The 25,108-nt window shown below is 34.8% G+C and overlaps 1 protein-coding gene across 50 annotated transcripts in view; it reads left to right on the forward strand.

The window, feature by feature from the left end:
* The window catches only part of KIAA0825 (KIAA0825 ortholog), a 366,519-nt gene that overhangs the window by 103,611 nt on the left and 237,800 nt on the right, over nt 1-25,108 (forward strand). For 26 of the 50 annotated variants that reach the window (XR_011525667.1, XR_011525679.1, XR_011525669.1 and 23 more), the window contains 7 exons: nt 3,300-3,394; nt 6,619-6,846; nt 8,073-8,338; nt 9,742-9,892; nt 14,149-14,339; nt 16,663-16,845; nt 17,891-17,971. Coding sequence is in view for 33 of the 50 variants with exons in the window: in XM_070571368.1 (XP_070427469.1) it covers nt 3,300-3,394; nt 6,619-6,846; nt 8,073-8,338; nt 9,742-9,892; nt 14,149-14,339; nt 16,663-16,845; nt 17,891-17,971 (1,195 nt within the window). In the remaining 17 variants the exon portion in view is untranslated. The remainder of the gene's footprint in view (nt 1-3,299; nt 3,395-6,618; nt 6,847-8,072; nt 8,339-9,741; nt 9,893-14,148; nt 14,340-16,662; nt 16,846-17,890; nt 17,972-25,108) is intronic. The other 24 variants (XR_011525681.1, XR_011525671.1, XR_011525683.1 and 21 more) reach the window with 1 other exon arrangement.

The following is a 25,108-nucleotide window of genomic DNA, read 5'->3' on the forward strand; positions in this document are numbered from 1 at the left end:
TTGATCTTTATTATTTTTTCTTCTTTAAATTGTTTTTTGAATAGTAGTCCATGCATATAGTAAAACTTTTAAACACGACAAAAGAGTATATTGTGAAAATTAAGTCTTTTTCCACTCCAGTTATCTGCTTTCCCTTTCTAGAGGCAACTACTTCCATATATTCCCCATGTTAAAATAACACAAAATCTTGTCATACTATGCAGAGGTTCTTTTTTATTAACAGTTATGTAGAAACATCTCATTCTTTCTAGCAGCTGAATAGTTTTCCATTGATGCGTGTGCCATCATTTGACCAGTTACCCATCGATGGACATTTAGGGTTCTTGTTCCCTCTTCATTTGCTACCACAAACAATGATACGGCAAATTTCCTTGAACTGTCTTAATATGTGCACATGTATAGCTGTATGGTAAATTTGTAAAGTGGAATTGCCAAGTAAAAAGGTATGTCATTAAGAGGATGAAAAGACAAGCCATAGACTGAGAAAAATATTTGCAAAACACATATCTGATAAAGCTTTTGTATCCAAAATATACAAAGAACTCTTAAAATTCAATAGGAAAACAAAAATTCAATTTAAAAAATGAGCAAAAGATCTGAACAGACAACTCACCAAAGAAGATAGACAGATGGCAAATAAGCATATGAAAAGATGGTCAACATCATATGTCATCAGGGAAATGTAAATTAAAACAAGGAGATACCACTAAAAAATCCAAAACAGTCACACCACCAAATTCTGGCAAGGATGTGAAGCAATAGGAACCCTCATTCATTGCTGATAGGAATGTAAAATAGTATAGCCTCTTTGGAAGATGTTTGGTTGTATCTTACAAAGCTAAACATTGTCTTATATGAATGATCCAGTAATCATGCTGCTAGGTATTTAGACAAATGAATTAAAAACTTATGTCCACACAAAAACCTGCACACAAATGTTTATAGCAGCTTTATTCATAATTGCCAAAACTTGGAAGCAACCAAGATGTCCTTCCGCAGGTGAATGGATAAACAAACTGCAGTACAACAATACAATAGAGTATTATTCAGTGATTAAAAGAAATGAGATATCATGTCACTAAAAAAACATGGAGGAATCTTAAAGGCATATTGCTAAGTGAAAGAGAACAATGTGTAAAGGCTACATACTATGTGATTCCAACTATATGACATTCGGGAAAAAGCAAAAGTATAGAGACAGTAAAAAGATCAATGGTTCCTAGAGCGGGGGAAGAGAGGAGAAGAAGTGAACAGGTGGAGAAGAGGGGATTTTTAGAGCAATGAAATCATTCTATTTGATACAGTAATGGTGGATACATGACATTATGCATTTGGCAAAACCTATAGAACTTCACCACACAAAGAATGAACCTTAATGTAAACTATAGCCTTTAGTTAATAGTAATCTATCAATATTGGTTCATTAATTATAACAAGTGTACCACACCAATGCCAGATGTTAACAATAGGGGAAACTGAGGGGGGTGGAAGAGGGAATATATGCAAACTGTACTTTCTACTCAGCTTTTTTGTAAACCTAAAACTGCTCTAAAAACTAAAGTCTATTAATTTTGTAAAAAGGTATGGATGTTTTGAGAGAGAATGCCAAGTCAGTTTGTCATATCTATTTTGAGTGCTAATGGTATTTTTGTTATGCAGAATTGTTTTATGGCTTCTGCATTTTGTATCCTTCTGAAAAGTTGTCTCTACACAGATCTTTTGAAAAGAGGTTCCATATTTTCTTTTAATAGCCTATAGTTTCATTTTTCTTTTTTTAGAAATCTTTAATTGGTCTGGATTTTGTTTCAATGTTAGAATTGATCCTCATTTAAAATACCATCTTCTTGAAAAGACATAATAAAATACAAGCCATAGGGAAAACATTTTAGGTGAAATGGTATAACACTGATCTAAAACCTTCTCTATGTTGTGATGTGTATTGAGAAATGAAGCAGAATTCCTAAACAGCAGTCCATGGGCCCTTGGGGTTCATGAATGTGCTTTACAAGAAGGCCTAGGAATCCCCACCAGTATGTGTGAGTGACTGAGTGTGTATGTGTGTGTGTATATGTGTGTGCATGAATGCATGCACATACCATGTAGTCATATTGTGCATTTTGGATGGAGTGTTCTGTCAGTTTAATCAAGTTCTCAGAAGTGTTCACAAATCCAAAATGATCAAGAAACACTACAGTTGAGGCAAACTTTTCCTCAGAATAAACTCTGATAAAATTTCCCAAAAGGATGTTTTTATTGCCTACCAAATAGAATATTTACCTCTCTAGAGAATGTTTCCATGAACTCTGTTACTTAGGAATCATTCATGATTAAGCTCATAGAACCACATTTAGAAAAAACAAAAACACAAAAAAACCACTCATCTTCCCAATGACTATATTGCTCAGAAGCCCTACCAATAAGAATCAGTAAGATTTTGAAGTTTGTTTGTCCAGGACGTAAGGAGAAACTCACTCTTAAGATTCTTAAAATAAGAGAAAAATTATATCAAAGTATATAATTCATCATCATATATCAAGTCTAAGCGGAAAACTAAAGGTAAATGCTAACTTACTCATTTCTGATTAAATTATAAATAATAGAACCTTAATGGAAAAGTGGAAAGATTTCTTCTTGGCATATTTATTCATTTCATTTTTGTAGGTCTATTTTTTTTCCCCCATGGAAAAGGGTTTCTTAATTCTAAGAAATAAAAGTTGAGGAAACATTTCCATTTTAGGAGCTAGTGATTATTTCTTATCTGTACAAGTGTTTGTGTTTCTCCAATGAATTATTGATATACTTATTAAGAGTGTAATTTTTCCTGATATGCTGATGTTTATCCATGTACTTTTGTTCTTCATTTGAAGAAAAGAAGTATTAATGTTCTAAGGGACATCACCGGTTTTTAAATGCAGTTCTTTAGAATTTAACTTTTTAAATGAACAAGGAAATTAATATTTACTTTGTACTCTTAACTTATCCTACATTATCAACGTGAAAATGAATTAATGACAAGGATGCATGTACATCAAATATGAATATAAATAGCATACAAATTTCATCAAGTTGTATGTATGGAAAAAGAGTATATATTTTGATTCTGTTGTTGTAATGGTGACATCACCCTACATCTTGTTGACTATATTCTCTACATCTTGATATATATGTATGTGTGTATATATACTATGGATAGAGCTTTTCTACATAATTAATTTTAACCTGAATCTATTAATTACATCTAGTATGATTTGCTTTTCTTAATGTATGTTTGTGTGTTTGTTTTCTTTCCTATTGCACAGGAATTTTGGAGACATCCAATAGAGAAGTTGTATTAGAGAAACCTAGAGCAAATGAAAGCAATATTCCTTCAGAGCAATTGCTACCGGTAAAAGAGGTAAGTGAGGAAAAAAGCATGGTATTTTTTTATTCATATATAATATTATTGTCATATGACTGTGAATCCAATATGAATCAAAATGTCTTGAGTTTTACCCTTTGCCACTAAAAAAATAATTCCTGGTTGAATATTGGCTTGTAAGTTTTGGCAAAAATTGAATTTAGTGGGGACACTGCTCTCTTGCACAGTCCGTTCATGGAAGGTGCAGAGAGCTGGAAGTGAAGAGATCTTTTTTCTCAACTCATGGTCTAAACTTTGAGAATTTGTGCTGTCTATAATTGTTGAGAAGTGAGAAAATGGAGATTAAAAAAGGAAAAGAAAGAGGAAAAAATAGTTTGAACTGGCCTCTTATTTTGGTTCGTCCAGCATATGCCTATTCATTCTCATATCCATTGCCATTCTTCTCCTGTTCTATTCTGTGTCGTAAAGAATTACATCTTCCAGGCTTCCTTGCTTTCTGGATTCTGGGAAGGTTGGCCAATGAAAGGCATTGATGGAAGACTGGAGGGTATATTTTGTAGAGAAACCAGAGCATTTCTTCCCCTCTCTCTGTTTTAGGGAATGTCTCTAGTAGTGGCTATGACTTCTTCATCTCCTCCGTGGGCCCTTCTACCAACACACAGTCCTTCCTCCATGGTTCCAGTTCCACATGGCAGGTCTGCCTTACTTTCAGCTTTGACTGGTGGTCCCAGGAACTAGACTCCCATAGACAGTTCCCTTTCTTTGTTCCTCCAGCCTGGAGTGGTAGTGGCTTCCTGCTGTATTAATATCTGTCTTGCTTCATAACCCATGTTTGGCTCCTCAAGTCTTCTATCACTTTAGTAACTAATACCCTATGTTAAAATTCTTCCTTTTGAAATACCTAGGGTAGTCTCTGATTTCTAAATGGATCTTCACTAATATACTAGGTAAACATTTAAAAAGGCAAAAGAACATAGAGTTTTAACAGAGTTTCAACCTAGAAAGCAAGGGAAACAATAAAAAAAAATGCAGTTATACATTATGCTTTAACCAAATATCAGAGTAGGTATTAAGAATACATATGTAGGTAATAGAAGAAAGAGATTCAACTGATATCTACTTTGTGCATGGAACAGCAAGCTGCATTATTTCCTCCTTCTTCTTGGATCAACTAGTAAATGTTCTCTATTCTACCCAGAATATGTATGATGCCAGACATCAGATGGGAAGAGTGGAAGTCAGCAAACAATATTTCATGAAAACAAATAGACTTCTAAGAGGAGATTTGAGTAGTAAACATTTTCAGTTTTCTTTTGAAGAGAAGCTATTAAAATCCTTGGTTTTCTATATTTTGAAAAGAGAATTCAGTTGGGCCAAGGTATTATAGTCACATATAAATTACTATGGGCAAAGATAATCATCATTGCACACACAAAAAATTGTCGCTACAGCCATGGCAATTAATGGCTATTTTTGCCAGAATATATTTTTTTCTTTTTTTTTTTTAAAGATTGGCACCTGAGCTAACAACTGTTGCCAATCTTTTTTTTTCTTCCCAATCCCCCCTCCCCCCCCCCAGTATATAGTTGTATATCTTTTTAGTTGTGGGTCCTTCTAGTTGTGGCATGTGGGACGCCACCTCAGCATGGCCTGATGAGCGGTGCCATCTCCGCACCCAGGATCCTAACCGGTGAAACCCTGGGCCGCCGAAGCAAAGTGCGTGAACTTAACCACTCGGCCACGGGGCCAGCCCCAGAATATATTTCCTTGAATGAATGAATGGCTTTAATCAATAGACATGCCCTGGTGGAGAGAACAAAAAGTAGAGTTTTGTTGTTGTTTTTAACAGAGGTAGGTTCCTTTTAATGTTTCTATCATAAATCTACAATTATACCACAAGACTATACCCATGACACTTCTAAAGTTTCACTTATAAGAAAGGAGATTCTCTGAGCTGAGTAGCTTCAATTATTAGTTTTATGTAAAAATAAGAAGAGAGATGTGTTTTCAGGTTCTATGATGTTAAAGGTCCAAATAAACTTTAGAAAAGAAAGTTCAATTACAACTTAATTATAAGGATAATGAGAATGGGAGCCACTTTTTCTGATTATGAGTCATGGAATCATAGAATTTTAGCTCTAGAAAATGAATCACCTTTATTACATTTTACAGTATATATAAAAAGCATTAAATTAGTGCTGAGTGGAATGTGTGTACAAGAAAATTAAACTAATGATCATAATCTCAATAATTTTAGACTGAAAGAGACCATAGAAATCATCCAATTCAGCTCTTTTATTTTTCTAACAAAAAACCTGAGATCCAGAAAAATAAGTAATTCAGTAAGAGATATTGAGCCTAGGGTCTTCTGAAGTTCAAGTCGGTGAATTATTACTGTAAAGAAGATTACATGAAAACAGAGAAAGTTTAATTCTAAGCATAGGTTTAGCCTACTACCCACAATATTTTTAGTACTTTAGAGAGCATTAGAGGCCTTGGGGGAAATATACACACGTAAATACATTGCCATGTGAGCCAAAGACCCAAAGAAAGAAAATGAAACAACACCAGCCTGCACTCCAACCCTTCCTACTCCCCCTCCACCCAGAGCATTGCAGATCATTTTAATTCCTCATTTCCTGGAACGAAAGTAGTGCTGCTTCCCATTTTGTGGGTGGAGAAACTACATAAAATTCTAAGGAAATAAAAATCTAGAAAGGTGCAGTGGTGTGTTTTCTCTGAGAAATTTATTTCTTATTGCTATTTTTTGGCTTGCCTGGATTTCTGAGAGTGAAAAAGAAATAAAAGATTGAATATTAAATGCTGTCTTATGTTACAATACTTGTTAACAATAAACTATAAAAAAGACTATAAAAATCTAATTTAGACTTTATTAAATATATTGAATTTAAAGGTTGCTTTATGTGATAAATGGTAAGTGTAACTTTCAATTCTCATAAAGATGGTTTTATTGGACGATATTTAAGAGATTAAATTTTGAAAAAAAATTTTGATTAAATCCACTGATGAATTAAAATGAAATGTCAGTATATTACTGTGTGTAAAGAATGCACATGTTTTTGTATATTGCTTTATTCACTAGGTAATATTTTTCAGGTTATAAGAATGGCTTTTACAATTTATCAAACAATACCTATATGCAATATGCCGAATGAAAGCAGTAATTTTATATCTATAACAATTGAAACACTTGTTGCTGAGTTAAGATTAATCTAACTTCATATAAATTTATCTTTCAGACTACTTTACTAGATTTTGGCTGGAGAACTGCATTTAAAGGGGTGTCTCTTCCCATGTCACATAGTATAACAGCAGCAATTGAAGATTTTTCCACAAAAATTCTCCAACAAGAACAGAATGAAAGGTCTTCAGCTGTGAGCTATACCATGAACCTTGTAAATGTCAAGCAAGTTTGGCAAGATAGCCATGTGGTTCCTGAGGAGGACCAACCAAAGAAAATTGCAAAAGCAAGTGTCAAATGAAATTCTTTCAAACTGTAGACTTGCATAATGAGATTTTTTTCTTTCCTTTTTAAAAAGTATAAGGCTTGGCGAAGGGAACCTATAGAAAAATGGTTGTCTCTTGGCAAATATTTGGTACTTGACCCAGTACCGGTTTTCCTCTCTGGTATCCATGGGCCACTGCTAGCAAAAAGGACTTAAAACTGTTGCCAACTTGTTGCCTTTTGAGTCTGAGGCAACATGAGGGGGCCTCTGTGACTTCACGGGAAGCCGGGAAAACTGCTTGCTTGGCTTATATCTTTGAATGACTCCAGGAGAAATTTAGGAGATTGAAGCCCTTACTGTCTTTTATTGATTTAGGCAACTTTTAAACCTTTATTTACACTTTAATGAACATTCAATTTCATTAGCATCAATCTTACATCTTTACATGTGCTTTGAGAGTCACAGAACATACTAGGAAAATAGGAAGTAATTACGCAAATAGATAAATACAGTTATTCACTATTAAGTCCGCAATGAGTTCAACAAGCTATGATTGAATGCTTTTAAGAGAGTTCTTAAAGTGGCCTCCTTATTCTGCTACTGCCACCCTGAGGCTCCAGAACATTCAGGGGACACCATTGACTGATCTGGAGTGGAGGCAAGTTTTGCTTTCCCATCCACCATGCCTCTTTTACCATTAAGGAGTAGATTCATAATAAGTAGTGAAAAACTAGGCACATCACTTCTGAAAGTTGCTGAATTTTGACCAATAAGAAGATGCTACATGAGTTTGTTTCTGATGCTTCTAGATTAAAGTTAAACTGATATAACTTTATTTAGATGTGATGATTAATAAAAAAATGTTTTATGAAAATTTAGCAAAATAAAATTAAAATAAGTTCAAAAGTAATACAATCATATTAATATCAAGGATACATATTTTCTGAGTTCTATTAATGACAAATCAAAGTACCGTCTTGTAAAGCTATTTCATGAGTTTTTCATAATATCTGTCTGGTAAGCATAAGTTTTGAAGGTTACATATAGGGAAGCGTTCTTTTGTTATTTCCTTATTTGACATAAAATATTTAACTTTCTACAACTGAGAAATCGATTATTATAAGCTTGTGTCATTATATTTATGTTTGATGCCAAATTCTTTATTTAGGAATTTGGCTCCCCTGTACATAAATTACACGGTGCTGTCAGAGCACAAATAACGCAGTGCTACATTTTTTTCTCCCTAGTTTTGTTCTGACATCATGGAAAAACTTGACACAATGCTTCCACTGGCTCTGGCATGCAGAGATGATTCTTTCCAGGAAATTAGAGCAAACTTTGTGGAAGCCTGTTGTAAAGTGGCAACAGCTGTCCTGGTGAGACTGCAAGAGAGAGGAAAGGAGTTTCCTTCCAAGGCACCCCTGAAAAACTTGCACACATTGCTCTCCACAGCAGTGTATGTCTTCCAGCAGTTTTCCCGATATGATCATTTGATGAAAGAAACTACTAAGAAGTGAGTGTCATTTAAATTAAGTTGACGGCCATGCTTAAAGTAATACGTAATCTTTGGATTATCACAGGAGTGAAATTTTGATGATAATATTTGAGAAGGAGAAAATAATAATTAACATGGTGAATTGTTTTCCTTTGTCTTGACAGGGAAATGTCCAAAAGGTAGAGCATGGGATATATTAAATCAGATGCATAGATAGTAAGCTAGGTATTCTTTCTAAGGCCCATTCAAAGACCCATGCTTTTTCCATACTCTAATCTGGAGCAGGTATTTTCTGCATGCTGTTATGACATGACCAAACACACCCTTCCCATTTTGTAAAGCACATTGTGCTGGCTACACCAAAGGAAAAATAAACTTGTTTTTGTCCCACATATACACAGTTGTGAAATCTGCACTTCTCTCTGTTGTTTCTAAGCCAACAGACTGTTAGGAGCTGACAGAGAGAGTACATGCCTTTCAGTCTATTCCGCTAACCAATGTAAACATTTCAGAACATCCACTTAGTTAAAAAACTATCCTTAATGTTTGAAGAGGAAGCATCTGGCAGTTTTAATTCTCATGTATTAGTAGTCTAAAAAGATGATATGTTTTCTGGATAGAGAATAAAAATGACTGCAGGTATTATTACATGGTCTTTCTGCCTATCCTTGTATTCTCTAGAAGATAGATTGGACCCTTGCAAAGGGAACGTGTCAACTTGGCAGTCCACTGTGAGCCCAAGAATCCTTTCTATATTCCTTATTCAGCCTTTGCAGTCCCTTAGTTCTGAGAGAAAGCATTAGATAGTATAATATAGATAGCTAAAGATAAAAGAAAATAAATTTGGCTTGATGTAGGATATAACCATGATATTTCTTTAATTCTCATAAGTAGTCAGATGTTGTGATTCATACTTGAATTTATAAACAAAATGTACCAGAAGTCACTGTATTTTTGTAGAATATTTTAAAAGTTTATGAGATAATTGACATCTACAAAATTACAATTTTTAAAATAAAAAGAGTGTGTTTGTGGGATGTGATAGCTTTATAAAAGTTGCTTCTGACAAATGCATGTTGTTCTCTATAATAACAATAACCTAATGCCTAAATAATGTACTGATCTCTAATAATAGGCTTACAAAGAATACTTTTATTTTTGAATGATGTATTGACAGTGCAGTTTGTCTCAAGTTGAAGTGCATATTTGTGGAACAGCAGATGTACGTTTTCAAAGGACTTACGAAACAAAGACTAGCTTTTTTTTTCTTTTTGGAAAGTGAATGTGGATGCAGACTTCAGCATTAGGAGGAAATGAATGATTGATATCTAATAATCAAAACCATTTGTAGTACTGGAGATTGTTACCTCCTACTGCACAGGCCTTAAATCTCTGTCTCTTTGATCATTCCTTCTGAACAGACCCATATTCCTGGTGCCTGTCCAACGATATCAGGAATTCATCAACACTCTACAGTTTCAGGTTACGGACTACTGCGTCAGAGTTTGTGCTACAAGCATTTTACAGGATGCTGAGAGCCACCACTGGGATGACTACAAAGCTTTTTATGAGGTGTGAAGTTAAGTTTATTCTCCCTCCTTTTTAACAAATATGTTTTACTGCCTACCTGCTTTCTGGCTAATTAGAAACATGAGCTTGGCATTACTAACACACGAAGGCTGCTAGGATAATATTTTTTAAATATTGAATTTGTACTTAGGAAAAACACTGTTTTTAAAAACCTGAAATAATTAGACATCAGAACTCTCTCCTTCTGCTTAAAAGTAAAAATAACTTAATTTGAGTTGCAAGGTTTCAGTGCTATATAATAAGTTGGAATATAATGGGATACAATGAAAACTCAGAGATAACAATGCCAAATTGCTACAGCCTTGTGGTTTTTCCAAAAGGATCAGTTATAGATATTCTTGCATTTTTTTTCTTGTTATGTATTTCCATCTGTGTTTGATAAATATTTTTTATTAAACAGCTTTATTCTTTATATTTACTTTTTCCCTGCTCATTGTATATCCTTATGTGTGTGCTTTAAGACCCATCTGATCATTTATAGCTTACCTATTTTCATTTAGCCTGTGTTTTGAAATCCCAAATTTCTACTGAATTAAAGCTTAATGATTCCCAGTGCAATGAAACCCAGGATCAATTAAAATTATTCATCATCAGGCTTCATTAGTTTCCTTTCTCGTAAATCCTCTTGATTATACATAAGCCACAATACTTGAAATTCCTTGAAGTTGATTCCAAGGCAGGGTGAAACATTTATAATATCTTAATAAAAGATAATCAGGGTTTTTAAAAAATTCATCCATCAAGCCCAGCTCCATTAGCTTTTTCAGTTTACCCTTTCCTCCAGATTGAAGCTTATGATTTTTGTTTTTCCTGATTGTCCTAATCACTATGGAGTATTGAGAAAAACAGAGTGGGATTTTATTCAATGGAGGCACTCTTGTCACGTCCCTGACACTGAAGGTTCCTGTGGCTCCATTTATGCCTGAGTTATCATCGTCGTAAATGTTACCACAACAGAGAAGAAGAGCTAAGAAGCAGCTCTTTTAAAGGACTTTCCACTTTTTCTAAGGCCATTTCATCTCCCCTTTAGAGGTCCTTCCCAGATAGCTTTTCTTTTTGCAAGAGCCTCCGTATGAGTCTTCCAAACCTGACATACTTCAAACAGCAGTGAGCAGAATGCAAACGAGAAAGTGGTATGGTGCAGCTGGTAGCCTGAGATAAGAATGAAAGTATTGGTCTTCCCCTCTCCTGGCAGCATCACAGCTTCCTTATTGCCTGGGGTAAACAGAGAGGTTGAAAATGAATCTATCTCCTGTTTCAAACTATTTCAATATGTCAGTGTACTAATGAGCAATTTTATGTTTTAATTGAAAAACAGGTATCATTTCACTGTATGTCCAACATAGGGGTATTATGTTTCTTATGCAAATAGGGAGCTAGAAGAGTTGTACAGTATAAATAATATGTGGATACATTGAGAACCTGTTATTGAAGTTACTAAGTATTTTTTTAAAAAAACAACAAATTACCATGTAACACGCAGCTCTTACATCTTATGACAAGGCTTTAGCTTCAAAGACAGAATTAACTAGATAGTTACCCTGTGATTACATGGTACTGTAGCTTCCATATACTTACATGGTCAGTAGTTACAATTTAATTGCAGAGTTAATGGTGTTATTTATGCTCAGAAAAATAAAGTGATACTGCTCTTCTATTTACCAAAAATAAGAACCTTCTAAAAATAGCACAGATTTTAAACTGTTTTGACAACTGGAGTACCTGACATGGTTTTATCCCGTTTGCTGCGCCTCTTTCTCCTCCTCTCCCCATTATTCCAACTGATTTGTAAAACAGGACTAGCGTGTTTTTGGCAGGGCTGTTTGAGAGGAAAGGATACGAGATCTGTCTGACTGGAGGTGAAGGGTAGGATAGAGATCTCCGGGGAACCTATCGCCATGTGCAGAGTGTCATAAAAAAATAGTGAAAGAATTTACAAGACATAGAGCAATATATGTTCATGTTTTGTGATATCAAGTGAGCCCTAGATACATTATTTCCATTTTCTAAACTGTCAGCTTGAGAAAGTCGAAGAATTTGGTATCTCTCTGATGAGGTGCTGGTCAGATGGCACAATGGGTGTTCAGAGTACATGTTTAAAATTAAGCTTTTAGTATAGTTGACATCTGCTCAATTTTAGCAACAATTTTAGCGACTTATGTTTTCCAATACTCAAAGAATAAAGAATTGTCTGTTGAAAGATAATACTGAGTGGCTTATATAATAAAGCCCAGCTGCTTGTTTCCTGATATATAATCTAAATAAAAGCTCACATCTGTTTACATTATAGTAAGTCTACAAAAATAACAGATGTTTACTAGCAGAGTACTTTTGAAATGACAACAAATAGAGAAACAGGTCAGAAAAATAAATGAATCACATTTAGTTTAATGAAAACCCTTGCATACATTGATATTACACACATTTTGAAGAGAATTGTGAGAATGATGACCAGTTTGGAATGTTTTTAAGTAAACATGAAGGTTGTATTTTAAAAAGTCATGAAAATAAGTTTTTTCACTTTAGGAGAAGAAGTCTGTGTGTGCCTAAAGTTATTTTTGTTTTTCCTTTTATTGCTAAAAGGTAGCTATTAAGAAAATTGTTTTTTTATATTCTGAAAAATATGGGAAATCATGTTGGCTGTGTTATTATAACCACCCATCCACTGCCATGGAGAAAGTTAGGGTAAATCGTTCATACTGGTCATTACATCAGCTAGGGTCAGTTTTGCTTTAATTAACATACAACACGAAAAGTATGAGAAAATCAAGCTTTCAAACTCCTGTCTTACTTTAGGAAATTGTTTAAAAGCATTGTTTATCACAGGACACACAACAAAGAAAGCATTGGTGACTACAATTTTGCTGATCCACATTAATTCTGTAATTTTTTTTTATTAAATAGCTTTGATACACATCTAGTCAGGAAGTCAGAAGCCAGTGGTCCAAGTTCCTTTTAGCTTGAACTTGACCCTTTGACATTTTGATGCCCGAGTTTCCCACCCAAGGATAAAAATTCTACTCATTTCTAAACTTCATTTGAAACTATAAATTATTATTATTACAGTGATTGCAAAAGATTTTAGTAAATCAAAGAAATCACCAGAATAATAGTATGTAAGAAAAATACTAATAGAAGTATCTCATAAGAAACTATGAACTTTTGGTATAGAGAACAGATTTTTTTAGATGACATTTGTTTGAGAAATATAAGTAGTGGGCAAAGCAGAAATTTTAAGTCAAAGAGGATTACTTAGTGATAAAATGGGAAGTTTTACTAGTTTAACTTTTGATATAGTAACATAATCAGGATAATGTCTAAAGAATGCATTCTACTGTTCCTATTTCAAATAATCTTTTGATCTGGTTTGAAGAAAATGAGGTCAAACTACTAGCATACCTCCCTGAGAGCATGTTAACTAATTAATCCTTGTAAATCACTTGAGGCTACCTTCTCATTTCTGCCTGCTCCCCTTGGCCTTGGCCTCTGTCGGGTCCCCCTCTGCGGTCAGGGAAAATTTGGCACACAGAAGGGATCTGTAAGGGGGTCATAGGGAATGAGAATCTGGCCCCTTGAAGTATAAAGTGCTATAAAAATACTAAGAAATGATGATATCTGCCTAGGCTTTACAAAATCTTGTAAATCAGACTACTGTAGTATCTGTTTCTAGTATTGTTATTAAACTACCTTGGATAAAATAGCATAATGTAATAATCTTCACTAGTTACCCATTCTCCTTGGTTTCATGCATGTTGATAAGGATACGGTATGCAAGTTTATTTTTGCTCCTATCATTTCATTATAATGTGAAATCTGAAACATTTATAAAATTATCTCAATGATGCTGTCTCAGAAAATATATACATACTTAATTTACATAATTAAATTTTAAAGGAATCAGCCCACCGTCTTAACCTAGCATGACTAGCAACCATAAAGCTGATTGTTTAAAAGTAAATTTTAAACTCCAGGCCAGGAGTAGGTAAATCAAGAATATACTAGGTTAAATGCTTGTGGTCTGGATTTGCACTAGAATATCTGGTTGCGTAATTGAAATAAAACATATGTTCCTTTGTCAATAAAGATGTTTTACATCTTGTCAAAAATCTTTCCTGGTCATCTAGTGTGTCAAACTCTCCAGCTATTTCCTTTCAGCCTGAACTAATTAGGTTCATAGGAAGCAAACTGATGTTTTGGAAGTCATGATTCTATTGTTTAATGTGCGGTCGTTTTGCCAGGGGGAAAGATGCTCCTTCTCGCTCCAGATGTGGCATTATTTCTTGTGGGCTCTTCATCACGATCTCTGGACCATTCTCTCCTCTAAGTTAGCCCAGGAGATTCTAGCAGAAGTGCTGGAGAAATCTTTGGGTCTACTAGCCTCCAGATATGCTCGGGCCCATCCCAGTTATAAGAGAACTCCACAGATAAGGTAATTGAAGTTGTGAAAACCGTTGCTTTTCAAGAAAACTTTTTCATCAGCTGGTATTAAGCAGAATGTAATTCTGAATCTCATGACATAACACCTTGTGTATTTAACATGCTTCTAACATCTGAAAGGAAATTGTGTTCAATTCTCCTGAGACACTCAAGTGGAAGTGTGGGACTTGAATCAAAATAACTTTGCTCTTTTTTCCTCTTAAAATTGTATAGAGAACCCACTTGTTTCTAAAAAATGATTCAAGACATATTACAATCTAGGACATATATATGCAGAAGTTAATAAATAAGATAAAGAGTGAAAATTAACATCCTGAAATGGAGAAAAAAGCAGCAGTGGTGTGATGAAGCAGTCAATGTGACTTTGAGATTCTAGGCAACCAAGGGATTTTAGTTTTAGTGTTTCTTTTTAAGCCTTTAAATAATGTAGTTAATCTTCATTAAGGAAACTCCATTGTCTGATTATTTTTCTCCTTAATATATTCTAATTACTTGTGTTCTCTTTTTATTTACTTTTTTTCCTTTGTTTTCATTATGTATTACTAAAAAGCCAGTTCAACAAATGTGAAATCACAGAAAATGAGGAGCAGCAGTCAATGGGTATTAAATTAAAGAGTGAATCATAGTCCAGTTCTGTGAGTTATCTAGGCAGTGAATATTACAAAAATGTGCTTACATGACACCAATGATTTATACGAAGAGTAGGCTTTTGTCTTATAAATATTCTGACTAATGTGATTAAGACCTGTCTTTTAGGTATAAGAATTTTTTTTCAGATCTATTTTAGGAGGAACCAAAAGACATCAGAGCTTTGTTTTTCGGCAGGAGGAATCATTTCCTGATCTCATTCTTGTAAAGTGTGCTGTATTTGAAGGGCGTTTAGGTCCTGCTACAGTGTTTCATAAATATGGTATTTTGCACAGGCTGTTTTGAATTACTCACCAAGCATTTTTTAAAACATTGAACTCTGAAGAAGAGATGGAAAATTCCTTTTGAGAGCAAAGAATATCTTCATTCTTTTCCTTACGTAGCTTAAATCACTTTTGACTATGAGGTGGCAAGTCATTATGAGATGTTTGTGAAATCAGATTTACTATGAGCTCATGAAATAGCTAGTATATTTAATTAATTAACTACACTATAGAGACTTTTGGTTTTTATTTTCTGGGTGGTTACATAAAAATGCCATGCAAAGCTAGAGTTATTTCTTCTAGTTTTTATAAGTAATATAAATAAATATTTTTATTTGAATGGTTAATCCTAAACCACCATTATTGTGGAAATCAGATTATGTGTGTGTGTGTGTGTGTATGTGTATATATATCTTGAATTTGTAATTGTTTAATTAGTGATTAGAATAAATGGATGCGAGCTACAATTAAACCTTTCTAAAGACAATTATTGATGCTTTTAGTATTCCCGTAGCCTCCAACTGTCGTAAAACCAAAACCCTATATGCGATTTTTATATAATATGTTATCTATTATTAATATATGTATAACTTTATTATATATATTAAAAATTTGAGGCCAAAATGTCATTTTAAAAGATCCTCAAACTTATTTGTTTTCTTGTCATTTCAAAATTTCCATCTTCCATTTCTTCAGCACTGAATTTGAGAGGAAAATAACTGAGATCTGTACAGTTTAGCCATATACCAAAATAATCTCTAAACGGATCTTTGGGTCTCTATTAAAACTCAAGAGAGATAGAAACAAGCAAATGAATTTATGAAAAAGATAAATAGTACAGCATATTTTCCACAAATTTATTAAATATTGGAAATGTCTGAAACTGTAGGCTTCTCCATTTGTCCTTCTGGTGTCATTTTTCTCATCTCCCACTTGCTGAGAGAACATTTTACCCAACCTTGTGACTTTCTTTTATAGCTTGTACTGGGTTGAGGAAAATTGTTCTGCTATCAAATTTTTACCTATCATATGTATGTGGACAATAGCAAATTTTCTTTTAGTTTGAATTCCCTTTTGTTGAATGTAATTTCAGGGAAAGTCTCTTGAGCTTCTTAAACAGAATCCTGATGGGGCAAAATCAACATATTTTTTTAAAAAGCACTCCTAAAACACTTCATTATTATAGACCACATGATTCCTAAAAATAATGGTATTATGAGTCACCTAGAAACTCAAACGCTATGATGCTTTCTATCTGTCTTTGATCTCTGAAGGTCTGTTATCCAACCAAATATTTCTATTCTTACATATATATGCTTCATATAAGAGATATGGATGATAGTGTATATACCAGGCAGAAAAACAATTTTGTTTAACATGATTTTTTCTTTTTCTTTCCAATAGACTTGATGTCACAACTATTTTAATATGCACTGAGAACATGTTATGGTCAGTTTGCACATCTGTACAGAAGCTTTTGAAGCCTCATGAGTATACAGATGATAAAATTTTTAGAATTCATACCCATTGTAATAATCTGTTTACAACATTAGTCATTTTGACTTCACCGTTAACTGAATTATATCAGTAAGTATCAAATATATTTTCTTTTTAGCTATTATGATATATAAAATAATGTGATTTAGCAAAGATATTTTCATACTACTTACTGAGTTGTGTGAAGTACCATGGAGAAATTTTTAAGCAGAATGTAATTAAGCAGAAGTGCCTTTTTGATTTTGTGAATTGGGCCATTTTATAAAACTAACACTGACGGGTTTCTTCATTCTCAAAGCAGTTTAGTCGTAATACTGTGTTATATCTCTATTGGCCAATCGTATTCAGTTGATAATGCTCCAGTACAATCAGGACCATTTTGTACTTCACTATCTGAGTTGCTTAAATGATCAAATTATATTAATGTGTTGGTTATTTTACTCATAGCTTGATATTCTATGAAAAAGAAAATCATATCTAATGGCTTTTTGTTCTTTTTAAAATATGTTTTAGTTTTTAATTTTATGTAAAGTGATTTACTCTAATAAAACTTTTAAAAAGAGAATTCTAAAATATTGGCCATTCTGGAAGAGAATGCCACATTGCCAGTTAATCTGCCATAGACTTGCATTTTTAGTATTAGGCTTCAGTGTCTGAGCTAGTAATGGCAAGTGGAAATAGAAATAAGCAATTACACTTTTACAATGTTGAAATATATTACTTAGCTAAGTAAATAGGATTGAGGGAAAGGAAAAAGATTTTGAACTACTTTTCTGTTTATTTCACTCAAATTTATAATATTATAGAAGAGGTTGGAGTAGATCTTATAATAAAACATTAATAAAATTTTGTTTAAATCCTCCTCCAAAATAGTCACTTTATCCTGAAAGACTAGATCATTACATGTTCTTAGTTTCTTGGATGGTAAAAAGTATATATATTTCTATTCCTTAGGATAAATTAGGTAAAGTATTCCTTTCTGTGACATTCTGGTAAGGGTGATATGTGAATCTTGATTTTCAGTAAATTTTGAGGCTTTTGTGTTAGAAATCCTAAGCATAATTAACAACTTTGATTTCAATTTCCCTATAATTTTCACCCACTCTTTGACTTTCAACAAACCCATTGTTTACAGATTGTTTCTTCTGGCAACCCTATGGTTGAGGACTAATTTTAGACATGGAGAATTCTTTCAGAAATGGGAAGGAATGGTGAGGTAAATTGCCATAAATTTGGGATTATATACATAATAGTTCATAATCATAAAAAGCTCAAGGTCTGAAGCCCATAATAAATCCTAGTAAACTAAACTGATTTACCATAGATGAAAAAATCACCATGCTCTTAGTTCAATGGGTCACTTCATCTAAGAGGAAGGCCCTGTGAAAATCAGGAACAACGTCGACAAATTTCATGGATTGGTCATGGTGAGCAATATTGAATTTCACGGTTTGTCACAGATGAATAGAAAAATTTTAACCCCCAATGCATTTGTAAAACAAATAAATTATTATTAAAGATTGCATATTTTAATAAAAATAATGTAACATGCATTCATTATTGTTAACCTACAGCCTTTTGATACATTTTTTACCAACGATGCAAGGACTCAAATCTCTGTGATTTGTGCATTAGATATTGCATTGTAACCTCATTCAACAAATTTAAATTGCTAATTTCAACTAGGATTACAGAACATTTTACACCAAGTACTGCCTCTGGTTTTTCTTAATATAAAACATAGATAGCTATAGTGCTTTGAAGCATGAACAAAAGCCTAGATATACTTTCTTTTCTAATATTTCTCAGTTAATAAAAATTTTCACGAGTTTTATCCATTCATATTGATTTAAATTTTATGATTGTTTTCCTAGAATATAGATCTAATCTTAGAAATATATTTTGCTTTGTATTGACAAAGGAAATCTACAGGGCAGCTGTTCCTCACCAACTAGGGAAAAAATTGTAAGTGTGTTGCAAGAAGCCTATTGACTTATTTAGCTTCTTTTCACAGTCAGGATATGAGGTTGTCGTATTATTAGCATTTTAGAAAAAATTATATCTCTATCTCACATTTAAAAATTAAACTGTGTGCTTTGAGGACTTGGGGAAAGAACAATCAGATGTCGATAGTATTGAATTTTTTATAAACTGCACCTGACATTTGTCACTCTATGTGATATGCCTTTTTTGAAGGTGGCCGCCTTTCTTCCAAGTAGTTCTGACAGATAAACTGAATGTATTTTCCTTTCTGAGCTTAGCGTAGGACCACTAAATTCCAGGGCAGGAATATATGATTTTAAAATCTTTACGGGAAGAATGAAACATTTTTGCAAAAATGCGTGTTCTTTTTTAACTCTCCTTTGTAGATTTCTGTTAGAATGTTGTAAAAGGAGCACTTTAGGTTTGTCCTACAGGGAAAGAGACCTGCTGAAACATAAAATATTCACCGTGTATTTTCCAAAATGCTTATCGCCTGTAGTTGTTTCGTAAAGGCAGTTGCACTGCACATTCAGAAGCGTACTGAGTGCACATGCACACACATACCCAGACAATGGTTTCATATGTTGTGTTTTGCTTGCAGAGAGTATTAGTTTTAGTTTGTATATCGCAAATTAAAAATTAATTCTTAGAATTTTAGGAAAATGCAATTTAGTTTCAATTCAACAAATGTTATTGCCTCCCTAGCCCCTATGATTAAGCACAAGGATTAAACACAAGGGGTACGGCAGTGAGCAAGATGAAATATCTGCCCTCAAGTAATTTAGGAACGTATAATTTTTAATGTTAAAATTAGATTATGTATTTGTGTGTGTGTAGACATATATATACGTCCCCAAAATGTTTTGTTGTGTCATATAAAAACCCCTAAAAGTGCAAACTTTTGAAAATTGACCGTCCCCAATGTTACAACATTTAATAACATGCAACAATGAATTTCAGTACAAGTGCCGACATGCCAAAGACTGGAGTCATCAGAAATAGGCCAGAATGTTCATGATCATTAAGCCAGGGAACAGCAGACCTATCTTGGGATTCACTTGGTATCACTCATGTGGCTTTTGAATCCCTAAATTCCAAGGTATTTCAATGCTGTGTCTATAGTTTCTTTTCAAACTAGTGCTAGGTGTTTTGATGTTATGGTCTCAGCCTATTTATTTATTTATTTATTTAAAACTATTTCACTCGTAAAATGGAAAACGTTGGATAAAACTTTGTTTTTCATACCACGAGATTGTCTGGCACACTCTGGAAAACAGGTAGTTCCTCCAAATGTTATGCATAGAATATGCTTACATAAAATGTTGAGCATATGGTCATATGACCCAGAAATTTTACTCATAGGTGTATACCCAAAAGAAATGAAAGCACACGTCCACACAAAGGTTTGTACACAAATGTTTACAGTAGCATTTTTCATAATAGTACAAAGTAGAAAGAACCCAAATGTCCATCAACTGATGAATGGATAAACAAAATGTGGCATATCCATACAGTGTAATATTGTTCAGCGATAGAAAGGAATAGAGGACTGATCGATGCAACAACAAAGATGAACCTCAAAAACATTATGCTGAGTGAAAAAAGCCAGATGTTAGAGTGCACATAGTGTATGATTCCATTTATTAGAAATGTCCAGAATAGGCAAATTCATAGAGACAGAAAGTAGATTAGTGGTTCCCAGGGGCTGAGAGGGAGGGAGATTGGGTAGTACCTGCTGATGGGGACAGGGTTTCTTTTGAGGCCAATAAAAATGTTGTAAAATTAGATAGTGGTGAAGGTTACACAACTCTGTGAATATAATAGAAATCATTTAGTTGTACTCTTAAAATGGGTAAAATTTGTGGTATGTGAATTATATGTTTCAATAAAGATATTAAAAAATGAATGCAGACTGAATGGAAAAAAATAAAAATTTTTTAAATGTAAAAAACCAAAAATGTGTCTGGTAGAATTCAGAATGATCCAGAAAGTGACGTTAGTTGTCATAGCCATTTTGTTTAGACTAAATGACTTTCTTTGTTTCATTCCCTCTAAACATTATTTTACAGGGGAAATCTCTATTAAAAAATTTTTTAAAAATAGCTTTGTGTGTGGTCCTAATAAGACAAAACCCTTAGGTGAGGGTGAAGGGCCAGTCATTAACTTTGGAGAAGGCCTGTGCCCTGGATCTTTGACTAGCTGGGTCCTGCTCTATACTCTGGGGTCAAGTCTTGTTCTCTTTCTCGACCATATGTCCTGTTCTCAGACGGTCCCTTGGCTGTGTACCACCCAACAGTGCTCTTCAAATATGACCTCAAAAATTCCTCCTCCTTTCCACTAAGCAGATCTGACAGCACCTTCTACTCATTCTTTCTCTTTTTCTCTTCTTTCTTTTTTACCAGTTTTTAACAGTATGTACCTACTATAAGCCAGGCACTGTGCCAGTCGTTTTCTAACTTCAAATCATCATTTTCTTACCTCGAAGAGTTATCTTCATGATGAGAAACACAAGCCAGGGGGCAGGAGAAATGTGGGAGCCATATTTTACTGCACTGTCTTACTTTGATTTCTCTCTCTTCATGACATTTAGGCAACTACTTATAGTCCCAGGAGTAATGCTGGTTTATGAAAGCAAAGCAGTGACTAAGAATTATGTTTAAAGTGGTGAAGTGGATTGAATTTGGTTATCTACATATTCATGGTTAGTTGTCTGTGATTTTAGGGCCATCAGAAAGGCTCCCATGTCCTCAGTTATCTCAGGTATTCCAGTGCTGTCTCAATAGTTCAGTTTCAACCTAATTCTACTTTTTCTGAAGTTGTGCTCTTCTCCTGGTATTTTTGTTTATTGAGCACCACCAACGGCTTAGGCATTGTGGTAGGCGCATGATACAAGATATCTGACGTGATCCCTCTGGCCTTGTGGAACTTACATCCTTGGGCTTCCTTGATTCCATCCTGGATGTTTATTCCATTATCATCATATTATGGGATGCAGTTCTCCCAGGAGGGCAGCCAAAAATCAGGGTGGCACAAGGGAGGCATAAAAAAACCTGGCTAACTCTTTTTAGTTTATCAATTGTTCTCACTTTTGATGTGCATTGCATTTATTTCATTATAGCAGCAGCTGGCTACATAAGCCCAAGGAGTCAATCAGTTTTTTAATGAAAAAAGGCAGGCAGGCAATATAATTGTAGATATGAGAACCAAAAGAGACTGAATCTGGGGTCGAGTGCTCAGGTGATGTGGTGTGTTCAGCCCAGGGCCAATATGATGTTATGAGAGGGAAGGGGCATGGGCTAGTTGATGTTAGGGGAAGGGCAAAGGCAAAGAATTTCTCCAAATTCATTTTTTCCCCTTAAACAAAGCTTCTACTAACTTGGAAATGTGAAGAATTATATTCTGCTTCAACCTATAGAAAATTACTTATTTTTAAAGGACTATTTAAATTTGCTATATCAAAATTCTTTGGGGTCTTGTGGCAAATATAATTCTGTGGCTCCTATGATTGTATTTTACTCTCCACCATGAATTATTTAGAGCATCCTCTCTTTTAACGGTATACAGAAACATCATTAGAGGTTCTCTAATAGCTCGCTCATCATTTCATTCCCCCATTGAGGCTTGTGGGCCAATTTTCACCCTGTTATGCTCTCCAGAATAATGAAACTAATTTGGGATCTTGCTGTGGAATTAAATGTTCATACAGATCCCACCCCCTCTGAGACCATAAACATCTGCCATAAAATTTCTTATAGCCAAATAACGACTGAGACACCATCAGTGGAGTAAAGGAGTTTAGGTACCAGCAGAAATGTTCTGGGAGTATTGTATTGCCAGTGGTTTGTAGTCTAAGAAATTTTGGCACCAAATAACCATTCCATTATTATTAGATCCTCCATTATTTTTTCTAATCTTGAGGATAAAACTGTAACTAGGCAACTATTTAGACTATTAGGAATTCCATGTCAGTTTTGAGATAGTTGTAGACCTTTGTAAGAAGTGTTTGCAACTGTTATCATACTAGTAATCTTTTAGGTATTTTGAGCCCTTATAACGTACACTGCAAATTCCTTTATATGCATTATCTCAGTCATCACACTGACCCTGTGAGGTGGTTATTTTCCTCATTTTACAAATGAGAAAACTGAAACTAAATAAATTACCAAATAAGATTACACTTCTACTAAAGAGCCCACCCAAGGTACAAACCCAGGCTGTCTGGCTCCAGAGCTCCTGCATGTGCCCATGCACTCCCTCTAAAAGATCTTCAATAACTCTACCCTTAGGTATGGAGCAGACAGCAAAAAGTAAATGTAAAAGGAGGGAGGTAGAGTTAAGTCCTAAGAAGAAGCAAAGCAACATAAGGGCATAGAGAGGGATGAGATGGTGAGAAGGGATATATTTTAGACAAGGTGGTCAGGGAAGACTTAGAGAAAGTTTTGAGGTAGAGCAATCTGTGGAGCTAGCTGAACACGACAGTGAGGGCATTCTAGGTAGAGTATTCATTCTTGGAGATATGAGGTGGCTCCAGGTAACTGGACAAATGGGGATTTATGCAAAGGGCTCAAAGAGGTTGGTGGAAGAGTAGGCAGAGGCTGTGATACCACAGCCTCCAGTCCCTCTTGCTCTCTCATCAAGCCCTCCTTCTCTTGTCCCATCCTATCACCCCAGTCTGTCCCTTCCTTTGAGGCTGCTTTTCTTTCCAGACTCCTTGCCGCATCTCCTCTCCCATTATTCTAGCACCATCTTCTTCCTACCTCCCTTGCTATTGCATGTCCTTCCTCTGCACCCTTCTTTCTTGGCCTTTCTATCCAGACTCTGGAACACCGCTGGCGAAAATCACTCAGATTCCTTTTGTACCCTCTGACAATCCTACTTTTTGTCCTTTCTCTGGGTTGCTCCCTCTTCCATCTATCTCCACTTTGGCCAAACCCTCCACTTTGCCCCATCCCCCTGTTTGTTAGCAGATGGCCTTGCTCCTATACTTCTCTGAAAAAACCCAGACCATCATGAATGCACTTTAACTTCTTATCTCCATTCTTAATAATTATCTTTATCCCTGCTCACCTCTGCAACCATTGATTGGTGATCAATGTATCTCTTTTTCCAACCAAAACAAATCTTTTCACCTGAGCCCTTGATCACCTTTACCTCCTATTTCATGGTCTTAGTCTTTTAAATATTCTTCCCATCTTCTGGTTCTTTGCCCCAGGACTCTCTTGTATTAAAAAATATTCCTTCTTTACTATTGTGTTTCCCTCCTAAAACATAGTTTGCACTGATTGTCTCCATTTGTCCACCGACTGTTCACTCAGTGCACTGCAATCACCCTCATCATGCTAAACAAACAAGATAGGCCAGATCGTCCATGCCTTCCCAATCACTAACTCCAATTTTTGTCCCCTCATTCACTTACCCTCTCTGCAGCTTTTGACACACTTGGCCATTTCTCTTCCCTTGGCGTCCCTAACATCCCTTTCTCCTGGCTCTTTGCCTACTTCACTGATTATTCCTCTTGATTTCATTTGAGAGCTTCTTCTGACCTTACCCTTTCAATGCTGGTGTGCTCCAAAGTTCTGTCCTTGACCATCTTTTCATCTTATACTCTTTCTTTCGGTGAATTCACCTACTCCCATGGCTTCACCATTATGTTAATAACTTCCATATCAATATCTTCAACCAAGATATCTGTTGTATATCCAAATTTCTATTGGATGTCTCTCTTTGGATGTACTTCAAATGTCTGTAGCTCCCTCAACATATCTAAAACTAGGTAAAATACCTGCAAGTCATCCCAGGCCTCTGCTTTTCCCTTAACTCTTTCTGCTTCTACTTTCCCTTTCATGCCATTCCAACACCATGTCTTAGGGGATGAATATTGTTAATTCTATTAATTTCATATTTTTTTATATTTGTCTCCTACTTACTATCTCCTTTGCTTCTTACCTTGGGACCTTGTCCTCTTCTACCTGGTCTACACAATATCATCTTCATGATCTCCCTTCCCCAGGAGGAAAGGCTTGATTCTCTCCAGTCCACCCTCCTTGCTAGTGCTCAAGTGATTTTTCTAAAAAGTAAAATGCTGCTATCACTCCCATGCCATAAATTCTCAGTGATTCCTCATCGCTAGTACGAAGTCCAGACTGCTTCGAAAGGCACATCCTGGCAACCTGACCTAGCTTCTGCCCATCTCTCTAGTTCACACAGTGGACACATGGAATGGAAATACGACAGCCTGTTGGAAGCCTATTTAAGAAATATCATTCCATTCTGAAATTTGTTTAGAAAAGAATGGCTTTCGAAGAGGAGATTGTATAGTAAAAGCCTAAAAATAGTCAAAGTATATTTAATTAGAAGGTGTTCTACTTGG

This window comes from Equus przewalskii, chromosome 13 (assembly GCF_037783145.1).
Source record: "Equus przewalskii isolate Varuska chromosome 13, EquPr2, whole genome shotgun sequence".
NCBI lineage: Eukaryota > Metazoa > Chordata > Mammalia > Perissodactyla > Equidae > Equus > Equus przewalskii.